The sequence below is a fragment of the Parasteatoda tepidariorum genome, chromosome 6, assembly GCF_982258835.1.
Source record: "Parasteatoda tepidariorum strain Cologne lab strain chromosome 6, Ptep-v5.0, whole genome shotgun sequence".
Lineage (NCBI taxonomy): Eukaryota > Metazoa > Arthropoda > Arachnida > Araneae > Theridiidae > Parasteatoda > Parasteatoda tepidariorum.
Window position 1 is genome coordinate 53,350,506 of NC_141760.1, and position 14,292 is coordinate 53,364,797.

The following is a 14,292-nucleotide window of genomic DNA, read 5'->3' on the forward strand; positions in this document are numbered from 1 at the left end:
TGCAAGTTAGTCCCATCAAAAAGTCCTCCACGAGGGAGAGCTTGTCCCAATGCTTGACCCAGGAGCTTCTTTGTCTTCTGTGTTGGGATCAAAATTAAAAGGCTATGGTGTTGAACATTGATAGTCGTAAACTCAGAATCGGGTGTTGAGCTGTTCAACGTTGGTTACAAAATAAAATTGTTCTCGGGCAATCAAACAAGTTTTGAAGTTTTATACTTCATCCTTCCTGAATAGATATGTCGAATTTCGATTGCGTTTTATTATTTTTTCTACGCCGGTTGAAAAATAAAATAAAACTTGTACTTGTTCTTCTTCTAGATCTTGACTTTTCTAGTTTTGTGTCTAATTATCCTTGGAAATTTATTTGAGAACTCATTCTTAGTATCGCTGTTCAAACCATTAGATTCCTTTCATTCTTAAAGTTGCTACAAGATCTGGTTCCTTATATTTTCCACAAATCTCTATTTTTTCTGATCCTCCAATATCCGTTCTCACTAGCGTCGAAAATGTATTATTTCGCATAAAATAAAATATAAACGCTAATAATAAAGAATATTATTTTTATTTTAAAAAATATATATTACGAAAGAAAAACAAGCCAAGGCACTTTGTCATAGCTGAATACTATACAGCTCCAGTATCATCAACTATTTGGATTTTTTTTCCACGTAAAATCACGACAAACTCCATCAAATAAATCGTAGAGTTTCATTGAAATACAGCAGCCTTCTTTGTATTGAGTGACTTTTGAAGTGATTTAGAAAGTATCAAAAACAATCGCATAAAAAACTAATCAACTTGTCTAGAAAAGTGCATCACTGGGGAAATCTTCGAACAGTTTCTTGTTTTTATTGCAAAAGTAAAAAGGAAGTTAAATGTACTCTTAGATTTTTTTCCCCTAATATTTGTATATCTTTTTTTAAAAAAACAGGAATAGCTTTCACTTTGTTTTTACTCTAAAATGTACTCTTCAGACAGAAAAAGAAAAATGTTAAACTGCGAAGAATATATGAAAGATTTTTTTTTCTTTTATTTGTTCAGTAAATAATTAATATTTTTGTTTCATTTTATTTATTGAAATGTTTTCTATTGAACTTGCAGTTACCAAATTTTAAACTTCTAAAAGTTTTCTAGCAGTTTTAAACTTTTATAAAACATCGTTTAAATTTGTATCAACAAACAGTTTTTAAATTACCTTTTTCAACATTAAAACATGAAATTTGGTAATAAGATTAAATTGAATGCATTTTAATGCATGTATGAAATTAAAAAAATTCAAATAATATTAACATGGTGGAAGTAGAATTTCTTTTCGGTCAAAATTCATTTATTTAAAACTCATTTAAAATCGTCGAGAAACTTTTTAGTTTAGCCATAGTTGGAATTGTATGCGTCTATAATGTGCTTTATACCCATTCGCATTTAAGAGTTATATTCATTTTTTAAGGCGCTCATATCAAGATATGATCGTTTTCTTAAACTCCCATTTCGAGCTATATTCATGTATTTGAATGCTCATAAATCAATCTATATCCAATTTTTAAAATATACCTTTTAAGATATAATCATATTTTAGAAAGCTCACATCAGTCTATATCGAATTTCTGAAACGTGCATTTTAAGCTATATTCACGTTTTCCAATGCTCATATTAATCTATATCTAATTTCTTAAATGCTCCTTTCAAAGCTATATTCATGTTTTAGAATTCTCATAACAATGTATATCCAATTTCTTAAACGCACCTTTTGAGCTATATTCATGTTTGCAAATGCTAATATCAAACTATATCCGATTTCTTAAACGAGGATTTTGACCTATTTCTTTGTCCAAAGTAAAGCATTCAGAGATAAAAAAACTGAGCAATTGTAATTAAAATGTAGAATGAATCAATAATTATGAAGCCTATATAAATGGTGCTTTTTTTTCTTACTTTGAAGTTTTAGGACCCTTAAATCAGAGGAAAGATGAAATGAAGTATTTGAAATATTAAAATCTTCAAATAAGAAACCCGAGGAATGTCACTATGTCGAATGATACTCAACACAGTTAGTATTTATGTTGATAGGATGGACTTCCAAAAACATGTTGTTTTAAAATAAACTTAATAAAGTACAATCATTGGGAAGTTATAATTACGAAAAAAATGACTTTTATAACTTAATTAATTGTATCTATATATCTTTCAGTTTTGTGCACAATTTCATAGTGTTATCAATACCTGCTTAATAATTATTTGCATTTTTTTAACCCTGTACAAAGGATGGGTATTCAACTAGTTTGTCGTAAAATAAACTCTAATAAATTTGGAAACTCGTTAATTTCCGACTGACTTATGGCAGTACTAATTGATTATAACTACTTGTTTTGTCACTACTTTTATCTGATCTCTGCGTTGCAATTCCATAGTTGTTATTCTGCCAATATTAACAATCGTTGTTATTCATGGATTCATTTTTCTCATAGCACGCCCATGGGATATAAACTATATTTGTATTTAACTTAAGCATTAGTAATCACATTCCTTTTGCAACAAATATACGATTCAAACTTAGTCAACTTCTTCTTAAAAGTAGTTTGTTCATTGTATCGTTTCTTTAAAGTATTCCAATATTTCTTTTAGAACATTTTAGCAATATTCGCTATTAAAAATAACCAAATCTTTGTCTTTTTCAGATGGCAGCAGGTCGTCTGGTATCGGAAGCAGCGCCCTCAAGCGGACTATTCTGTCGCAGCTTACATCGCAAGACAAGGGGCTACCTTTGACTAATGATCCCTCTTCGCCCAATGTTCCTTATCCCCAGGCTGCATCGTTCGATTATAGGCTGGAAAGACTACTTGAGGAGGTGAATACATCGAACATTTTATTTCTTCATGCATTTATTTGTTTCTTTTTTCAACTTTCAACCTTTAAGTATTTTGTTTCGCTTTATTTATTCTTCGTATGAGTTTTCTAACATTCCACAAAAAACCATGGTTTCTACAGTATCTCTATCTATGTAAAAACGTAGTGCATGTATTTTCGTTAATAACTCGAGAACAGGAGCACCGAATTTGATCTATTATTTGTTCTACAGTTTGAAAATTTTTATGAGGTAGTTTGTAAACAATGACCACTTTCCGGTGTCATTTAGTTCGTGCGCAATATCAAAAATACTAAATTTAATTGGTGAAAACATTTTTTACAGATTAAACTTTCCCTAATATCTTTTGAATGGTTTTTTTTTTTTTTTTTTTTTTTTTTTTTTTTATTTAAACGACTTAAAACTCCTCATGCACCACAAAGTATAGCATGAGGCTTACAGTTGTAAGTAAAAAACAAAAGGAGAAAAATTTACAAATTTACATTAAAAACAAAATTCCGCAAGGCCGCAAGACTTTCAATACTTTTGACCAGTTCTGATAAGACAGGTGGCCAACAAATTGAAAGACGTCTCAAATCAGTCTTTAAATTCATTCGGGCACTCGCATAGAGACTACAGTGAAGAAGAATATGTTCAGCATCTTCATCAGCATCACCGCAAGCACAAATTCCACTGGTCTGCAGATGGAAACGAAATAAATATCTTTTAAAATTTCCATGGTTTGTTAAAATTTGGGTCAATTTAAAATCAGTTGCGAAGAATTTACATTGCAAACGGTGAAAAATGGATGGAAAGAACCTTTTCGTCCAGAGCGACCGAGGCGAAGCAAGAAATTCTGCATTCCAGTCCGCAATGATTTTATCTCTAGCGATGCGCTTCCAGTGAGAAGCTGGAACAGACACCCTTAAGTCTATTTCACCACACGTAGCTTCCCTAGCCAATTGGTCTGCTCTTTCATTGCCCAAAATACCGCTATGGCCACGAACGTAAGAAAAATGAATAGTTACGTTTTCAAGAGCGTTCAAAATCGAGTGAATTTCCACCACAAGCTTCTCAGTAGAAGTCGTGTCACGCAAAAGAAAAAGTGAAGAAAGAGAATCTGTACAAATGAGATATTTAAAAATTTGGTTTTCACTAAAAGAATTTTGTATCCACTTAACAACCAGGTTTATACACAAAAGTTCAGCCTGGAAAACAGTACATTCATTATGTAGTCGGTGCTTGGCAGTAACCTTCTCTGTTCCATTTTCATAAATTACAAAAGCAAGACCAACCCTTCCATCAAGCTTACTACCATCCGTAAAGCAGATAGTTTTATATTCCTGAAAAACATTATTTACATAAGGAATAATTATAACAGGTTTCCTGCATGCTGGGTGGGGCAAACATGAAATAGGAAGCTTCCCGTCCAGGGTTAGACAATCGTTGTCTTTTATCTTCTCCTTTAATTCAAGATTATTTAAGATAATTAAATCAATAGGCGGAAGACCAGCGATAACAAAGACCGCATCATAACTAACAGTTCTATATCCCCGAATAATTCGTAGAAGAATTCTTCTTTGAGTTCTTCTAAGGATTCTAATATTTATCTTCTTTCTCAAAGAGTTTCCCCAAGATCCTGAAGCATATGAAATAAGTGGTACAATACCTTGATTATATATTAATTTAAGAACATCTGTTTTAACCCCATAAGTATTTTTTGAAATTCGCAATAAAGCAAGAAGAAGTTTTTCACTTTTACTGGATACATAAGATATGTGCTGCTTAAACTGCAGTTTATTATCAACAATAACTCCCAAATACTTTATTTGCTTTACTTCTTCAATAGGTTCATTCCCAAGAGTCAACTGAATAACCCCATCCGGTATCGACTTTTTATGTATCATCACAACTTTAGATTTTAAAGGATTGAATTCCAGCTTATAAAGTTTTGACCATTCAAAAACGTAATCCAAGATATTCTGAGAAAGAACACAAGCATCATTAAAGTTCTTGCACTGAACAATAAGAAGTAGATCATCAGCAAATGCAATTTTATAACTATTTTGAAATTCTGATAAACCACAGAGCAAGTCATTCATAATAAGGTTCCAAATAAAAGGTCCTTTTTTTTTGAATGGTTTCACCGAGTGGTACGGTGTTTTTGGTAGAGATTTTAAATAATTTTTAAACCTTTTGTGATGTTTTCCATATCTTTATGTTAAGTTGTTCATGAGTAATATTTTATTACCGACGTTGAACAGTCGGCTTAATTTTTGAGTTTACGGACTACCAATATTAAACTCCGTAGCCTTGTAATTTTGAACCCAATCCAGAAGGCAAGGGAGATCCTTGATCGAGTATTGGGAGAAATTTGCCTTCGTGGAAAACTTTTTGATGGAACTAACCCGCATTTGAGTGACATGGAGAGGAAAACCGCAAAATCCTCCCACGGTTAGTCTTGTGGCTGAGAGACTCTGACCCAAGATTCATCTACCACTGAAGATATTTTACGTTACCACTGTGGTCGGCGCGAGCCGGATGTGGAATTCGTATCTACCAGCCACCACTAGGATTCGAACCCAGGTTACTTCATTGGGAGACGAGTGCTCTATCTCCTGAGCCACCACGGCGGCTTTCACGCATAAGAAAGTGTGTTTTTTTCCTTTATTGTTTCATTGCGCTGCCATGGGAACAGGATAGTTGCAAAGCGTGTGAAGAATAAAATACCTAAATGAAGCTCATTAAGCTCGTAGTTTTAATGATGAAATAAAAACGCGTGCTAGAAACATGTATCCAAGCTAACATACTTATCAAAAATTAAACAAATGCTAGATTTAACCATCAAGAGTAATTTTAAACACATATTTTTATTCATACCAACTGCATTTAAATATCAAGATGTTTGAAATTATTAAACTATAATATTACACTTTGTATTGCCAACTTATTAACAATAATTAGGCTTTTTTTACATCTTTTTTATACACAAAATTTAATTTCTATCCGCATATTACTCTCCTCAAATATTAAAATACCATTTATTAAAAAGTTGATTTCTCAGAAGCTATTCGGCCGATTTCGCTAAAGTTTTGTATGTTGCAATGTAAAATTACATTCTATAAAATGATGTAAAAAAACTGTATACCTTTAAACTTAAATTTTCGTGCACTATTATCAAATAAAATAATAAAAATAATTTCCGAAAAGTTAATTTTTGATTGGAAATATCTTTGGATAAAGGAAGTTTAAAATTGTGTGAATTTTTTTTTTTAGTTTTCTTAAAAATTTCTCGAGATATGATTACGATATGATTATGATTTCTCGAGATAATACGCAAAAAGTAAAATTAATATTAAGGGGCCCAAAATTTATACCATTCTCCTGAGCAAACTATTGGGGACCATATTTATCTGACTGCGAGTATCCCCTATATTTTTAGGGTTAATAATCCGAATTCATCGAAAAAAATTATTATATTTATTGAGAGATAGTACGTTTTAGTGTCTGATTTCATAACTTAGAATATCATCTGCCCATAATTAGCATGTTTAAGATTACCCCCCCCCCCTCGAGACATTAAAATTGAGTCTTAGAACTTGAAAATCCGATTATTAAAAATCATAAGTTATTTAGAGTGGTCCTTTTTTTTCGTATTGTACACTACTTATATTGATTTTTTACTACCGTTTATTGATTTATGTATTTATAAAAATATATACCTTTGTGGTTAAATGGTGGAAAAAGTAGATTTTTACTCTTTAACTTTAAGGTAAGTAGGTATTTTAGTTACGTCGCACTAAAGCGACGGTCTGAAACGTCCCTAAGGATGATCCGAAGACATGCCATCACAATTTTGATCCTCTTCAGAGGGGATGGCTCCTACGCTTTGGTAGCCCAACGACTTGAGCGCGAAGCTTTAACTTTAAGAGAATTTTCTCAAGAAAATTTTTGAAATATCTTTGTCCTTCGATGCAACGGACCACTTGAAGTATTTCTGTTATAGTTAATGTGCAAGCAATAGAACTCAAAATAATGGTCAGTGCCGTAGTTCACTCATTTCACAAAAAGTATTCAAGAATGGATGTTTTTTTTTTTCAAAATTCCAGAGTATCTTAAGCTTTGGTATCCCAAAACATAAAGAGAGAAACAATTTCCGCAAAAATAAAGTAAAGAAGAGCCTGCATAGTAGTTTTACTGAAAGAACATATTCTAAAAATTTCAGCAAAATCAAAAATGTCAAGTATCCAAACCTGCCCAAATCTTGAAAAAACCCAAATCTTATATGATAATATGGTTGAAGTTAGCACCGTATTTACACCATAGTATGGTTTAACTGGCTCAAAAACATCTACTAGTGTGCCACAACTTTATTATATTCTCAAAAATAGTGAAATATTAGTATAGTTATAGTATTATATAACTAGAAATATTTTAATTTATATTTTAAGGACCGAGAACCAATATTGGTGTGTTTATTCATGTTTAACAGTTTTTATTTTTTTAACGAAATAAGACCGTACATTTTCATTTCTTGCCAATCGACCCATTTTTTAAAATAAATATTATTTAAAATTATTTTTCTAATTATTTTGTTAGCATGTTGAATAATTAATCTGCATATACAAACTATTGAACTTTCTAATAAGAAAATTTCGTTGAAAAAAACTTTGAAAAATCCACATATTTCATGACTTTCGGACTTTTTGATACTGAAATAAAAATAAAAATTTTGAATAAAGGAAAATAAGTAACTAAATAAATTGTGATTTATTTTACAATGATATTTTCATAATGGTAGAATTTTATAAATAAAAAATTCCCTTATAGTAAATAAATAAATAAGCAATAGGATTTAAATTTCCCATGCACACACATGCTTCACCTATTTTTATTCCCAATCGCTTAATATTTACTCTTTCAAAACCACGAGCACAAGAAAAGAGAAAAAAAATACACAACTAACAAATTTCCTCACGATACGATTAACTTTAATAGAGTAACATCGAACATTTTGCATCGTTCCATCTCTATGGTAATTCGAAAAAGTAGTTTGCAAATCGTTCTAGAGGCACTTCTTTAAGCTTGTCACCACACATGCTCATCGGAAGATGTTACTCCCCTGCTCACTCACTCTTTTTTTATTTATTTTACTTATTTTATTTATATAATTTCAACTTTTGCCACCATTTTTTTCTCCTTTCCTGTCGGTAAACCTGCTGTGAATGATGGTCCTTCAGGGGTTGAAGAAAGAAGAAAGTTCGATAAATTTTGTTCAAAATTTGTCCCTGCCCTCCAGGGTCTTAAAGGAAGAAAATGAGATCTTTTGCTGCTGAGTTTGTTATCGGAATCTTCATCTTTAGCAGAGTTGCATGTGACATTGTAGTTTTTTTTTTTTTTCGTTTAAAAAAGAAAGCGAATATTATTTATTTTCTTGGAGAAACTCATAATTGATTACTTGAAGCTTATTTATTTCCAGATTATGCAATTGATAAATAAAATTTTTAAGCATTAAATAATATGTAGTTAGATTCTTTTCTTCATAATACTTATTCTAACAGCTAAATATTATAGACTAAAGTTAAAGGGTAATAAAAGATCAAATCATAATTGCGATTTTATTTTCCCAGTTTAGTTTTTGAGTGATTTTACAATCAATTTTATTGTTGTAACAATATTTTTTTGCTCGCCATGTGTATATTAAATACTCAATAAATTCTTTAATTTTCATACTTCAATTCCATAATTCGTACTTTATTCATTTTCTATTACTTTACTATACAATACTATTTTACTATATTCTTTATTCCATTGTATAATACTTTTAGTTCGTACTCAAATACTCTACAAAAGAGTATTGTACATCCATAGTACTTTTTCTTCTATTCAATATCTTATGTTTAAGAGGTAAGATATTCCCTCTTACTACTAAAAAATAACTATACTTTATTCTACTTCTATTCTACTTCTATTTTTATTTTTATTTTACTATGTAATAGTATTATACTATATTCTTTATTCTACGATAGAATACTTTTCATTCGTACTTTAATACTTTACAAAAGTGTATTGTACTGTAATAACACTTTTTTTCTAATCAATATCGTACCTTTAAAATAATCTTTCAACTAAAAAGTATTTTACTATATTCTACTTCTATGTTTTTTACTATATAAAACTACTGTTATTTTACTATATTCTTAATTCAACTATATTTTTAATTAGGACTTTAATACTCTACAAAAGAGTATTGTGCTTTTATAATACTTTTTCTTCTATTCCATATCTTATCCTTAAAATACTCTCACAATTAAAGAAGTACTTACTCTTATGGAGGCCTGCAGTTACAGTCCTACGGTATAGTACTACCTTAATGTTATATAACATATTAAATTTCGATACTACGAAACGTGTTCCAGTTGTATTGGCAACAATAGAATAAGACCAATCGTATTTAGAATTCCAATGAAATTGATATTTTTAGTGTTGCGAAGAGCATTGTTCTTACTGTTTTCTTGGGGTATTTCCTTATGAAAAAAATAAAGAATAAAATTTTTTAAAAAAACGCCTGTCATTTGTTTTGTACGTACGCAAATTCATAGTAAAGTTTAGATATTAAGCATCAGTAGCTACCGAGGAATAGCTAATCGGATTTTAATACTGTAAATAATAGTATTGTGTTTTTGAAATTTTTTAATACATTTCTATTATTTAATGATACATTTTGTTACAAATTCTCTTTATTTAAAAAAAAATTCACTTGTCTTATTATTAAAATAGAGAAGTAAAGATGCTAAAAACGATAATTAAGAACATCTGTAACTTATAAAAATATTAATAGTTTATGCTTTAAATTCTCTTAAAGCTGAATTGAGAGAGGCTCTAATAAATTTTAAACGTGATAAATTTCATTTTATATTTTAAATCAAATCTGAATTTTTGACTAAGCGTAGCAGATGGCTTCAACCATTGTTTATTATGAGGATGCTGTCAACATAATAGAAGCAATGTTGCTTTTGTGACAGTCCATTTGAATATAATAGAACAGCTTGATACGTAACAGATAAGTTACAGATCTAGTTCAGCCTTCTGTTGATGTTTGCTGTTAACTTTTCATCTTAATACAACTTATAGATCAATTTGTATCAGGTTTTCAAGGTTCATAAAAGAGTTTTCAATCAAATATTTTCAATATGACGCTTAAGCATTCACTCTTGTGATTACTCACTTGCTTGATATATAAGTTAATAAAAAAATTCATTTGTCTTATTATTAAAATAGAGATGTAAAGATGCTAAAAACGATAATTAAGGACATCTGTAACTTATAAAAATATTAATAGTTTATTCTTTAAATTATCTTAAAGCTGAATTCGGAGAAACTTATAAATTTTAAACGTGATAAATTTTATTTTATATTTTAAATCAAATCTTTATGCAGTGATAATTTGAATTTTCGACTAAGCGTATCAGACGGCTTCAACCATTGTTTACCATAAGGACGCTGTCAACATAACAGAAGCAATGTTGCTTTTGTGACAATCCGTTTGAGTACAATCGAACAGCAGATAAGTAACAGATAAGTTACAGATCAAGATCTTCCGTTGTTGTTAGCTGTAAACTTTTCATCTTAATACAACTTATAGCTCAATTTGTTTCAGCTTTTCATGGTCCATGAAAGAGTTTTTAATCAGAAGTTTTTAATATGACGCTTAAGCATTCACATCTGTAATTGCACACTTGCTTGATACATAAGTTCGTTATTGCTAACACGAAAAGAGAAATTTTATTTATTGATAGAGAATGAATAAATAGAATAGAAAGAATTTGCTGGTAAAAATAAAGAGATAAATTAGGGAATAGGAATTTGTAAATAATGTACAAACTCACAGTTTGTGGTATGTAATTAAACTGAAATACTCATAGTAAGGTATTTTATTTTAATTAAACATTTAAATACTTTTCATCATGGATCATTAGTTACATCTTCTTTTTACATATTTCAAAACCACTAATTATATTTTCCATCATAGAAAAAAGTATTTAAACCCGCATCAGAATGCATTGGATCGGGTAGCATTAGCTGCATTTTTCTATAATGATTTGACATTTGTTTCGACATTTATAAGAAATATCTGACACTGGTCGAGTTGACATTTTAAGCTAAATTCCCACGAAGCTTTAAACAAAGACAGATGACATGTATAAGAGATAAAAAAAGATAAAACTTTTCATGAAATAGGTTATTTTTTAAATAATATTTTCACGAGTATTAAGAGTGAAATATATTTCTTATATAACTTCTCGTCTCGCCATTTTTCTCTGCAAGTATTCTTCCACTCATTATGCCTTTTTAATGTTTTCTTTCATCTAATTATATATTTATGCCGTGTAAGGGTCAGGGAAATGGCCTTTCATCATAAAGGTTCTGGGTTCGAATTCCGGGCAAGGCATGAATTTTCTTTCATATTCTGTACTATCTGTCCCAACTATGGACCCACCTTATATGTTGCCTTGAAAGAATGGCTAACAAATCTGCCCTTCAGATGCCTGTATGAGGAAAGGTCTTTCGCCAGGTGGGCATTGGAGAAAAAAAATAATAATATATTTATGATAATTTTTTTTAATACAGGGTGTCCCAAAACGACCGCATAAACTCTGCAACAGTATTTGCATATCTTTCAAGACGATAATGTTTAAAACGTTCGCCGCGCATATTCTGCTTTAAATTGTGCATAGTATACTGCTGTTGATATGTTCAATAGAGTGTTTTCTCTTGCAACGGCAGTGACGTCATACTTTGTTTTTTGTATTTTTCTCGTAAACTATGGATCGTACAGGAACGCTTCTTTGGGCAGTTTTTATGTACTCCCAACGAAGAATCTAGCTTTGCGGAGTTTATGCGGTCGTTTTGGGACACCCTGTATATTTAAAGGTTCATAACGTTTTGGATGGATTGTAAAACAAATTTAAAACACACTCTCAGAAATGAAACTCTCATTCTTGACGATTCAGCAATCCTTGAGCTATTTCTTTAATTTTGAGAATTATTTTGTCAAGAAATAACGTATTTTGTGACAAAATGCGAACTCTCAAATGTATGCGATAATGTTTCCTCAACTCTAAAACTCATTGTAGTGCATTGTGGAAGATTGTTAACTAGAATGATGAAACTACAATGAAGACTATGCAGTCGAAATTAAAAAGACAAAGCCAGCTGATCGGCCTGTATGGTGGTCGAGAACTTTGCCTCCTACCAATGAGATCACAGGTTTGAATCCGGCTTCGGGCATGGGTGTTATTTATTTATCTGTTCCATCTATCCTACTGACGTTGTTTGAGGGAATTTGATCCACATACACTACCCTACAATAATGGAAGAAACACTTTCAGTTTTCGATATTTTTTTTGAATTTCTCAAGAAATACTTAGAGGACTATTTTGTAAATTTGAAAGTGGTTAGTTTATACGATTTTTCATGCTTTGCAATAAAGTTGAAGCTTTCAGGGGTTTTAGGGACCAACAATAAATTGCGGATGAAAACACATTTGTGAACACCCTATGCCAGAAAGTCAGGTAATAAGCTTGTAACTTGCACAAAACTTACCCAAGATATGAGTATTTAAAGTAGTCCTTTTGTTTTGCACATAAGCGGAAAATATTTTTAATTATTTATTTTGATTATTTTATTATAAATCGTATTTTTGGCAACTAATGGAGAAAAAAACTTATTTAAATTTCTTAAAAACGTAAAAAGTTTCAAGCAATTTTCTAAGTTGTTTTAGCACTTTAGAAAAAAAAAAACTCAAAATAATTAGAGGTTATCACAAATTTTATTATGCAGTGTTGCAAACTACACTACCTTATAAGAACCGGACAGCAAGAACAAAATTAAACATGTAAAAAACCGTTTTTCGTTTTAAGCTTTATTTTAAAAAGTATAGAAAATTTAAACTTTTTACATTTTTAAGATATTTAAACCAAATTTTTCCCATAGGTTGCCAAATGCGATTCGCTATGAAATTATGAAGAAATAATCTTAAATTACCTCCGTGTATGCGCAGAACAAGAGAAATATTTCAAATTTTCATATATTGCGCATTTATAAACATTTTTGTGTTCAAATTCACTATAATTTTATCATTAATTATAAATTCCTCCAAACAATTTCGTTTAATTTAACTGAATATTTTTAAAGTTATTATAATCCGGTAAGAAACACAAAACGGTGTAAAAAAACACAAGACAAAAAAAATTAGTTTTTAATATATTCATATCTCCATCAATATTTAAGCTAGATTTACGATATTTTATTCACTTATTGTGAATAACAACCAAAGTAATCGATAAAAGTTACAAGCTTACTGCTTCATTTTCTAGTTGTTGCTGTTAATTTACGTCGCACTAGAGCTGCACAATGGGCTATTGGCGACGGTTTGGGAAACATCCCGGAGGATGATCCGAAGACATGCCACCACAATTTTGATCCTCTGCGGAGGGGATGGCACCCCTGCTTCGGTAGCCTGACGACCTGCGCGCGAAGTCGAGCACTTTACGGTAGCACAGTTTAATGAGGACCAATACCGCACACCCTCGATCCCTACTCAGACTGATCCAAGTGGTCACCCACCCGCACACTGACCGCAGCCAGTGATGCTTCACTTCGGTGATCTGCTGGGAACCGTGTCTTAACGAACAGTCCACTGCGGGACCTTAATTTTCTGGAATAGAGTGTTTACAAATACTTGTTTTCTATTGTATTTTGTTGTTGGTCCCTAAAACCCCTGAAAGCTTTAACTTTATTGCAAAGCATGAAAACTCGCATAAACTAACCACTTCTAAAATTAGTCCTCTAAGTATTTCGTGAGAAATTCAAAAAAATATTAAAAACTAAAAGTGTATCTTCCATTATTGTAGGTTAGTGTATATGGTTCCCACTATAAAGTGATTATTAGAAAAAGTTTATTCATTAGGTGTTAAAAAAAAATTTCTCCACCCCCCCCCCCCAAAATGGAATAGCATGTTTCTTTAATTTTGACGAAATTCGTTTCCTCAAAGAAATGACGTTGCTTTGACGAAATTTTCATTTTGAGCATAAACCAGGAAATGGTTTCATCAAAAACGAAGAAAGTTTCTTGAAATTTGTGGATCCATTTTTTACAGTGCAGAAAAGGAATTTAATTCAAAATTTAATTTATTATTTGCTTTTGTTTTTTGTGTGAGTGTGTATAATTTTGCTGCTTTTTAAAGAAAAAATTGAGAAACACGTTAATGAATTTACCTTCCAATTATTTTTTAATAAATATTTTGCTATTTTTTTCGAAATACTATTATCTTTTACTACTAAGAAACAAAAAGGTATTTTTTGTAAACTGTTCCGAGAAACTTTCATTCCTAGATTCTTAGAATAGATGCTAAAATATTCCTAAACAATTTCTAGGAATTTTTTAA

The 14,292-nt window shown here is 30.7% G+C and overlaps 1 protein-coding gene across 1 annotated transcript in view; it reads left to right on the top strand.

Annotated features, from left to right (window-relative positions):
• The window catches only part of LOC107452261 (cadherin-like and PC-esterase domain-containing protein 1), a 257,524-nt gene that overhangs the window by 122,373 nt on the left and 120,859 nt on the right, over positions 1 to 14,292 (top strand). Inside the window, exon 4 of the mRNA XM_043040510.3 lies at positions 2,676 to 2,845. Coding sequence (XP_042896444.2) covers positions 2,676 to 2,845 — 170 coding nt within the window. The remainder of the gene's footprint in view (positions 1 to 2,675; positions 2,846 to 14,292) is intronic.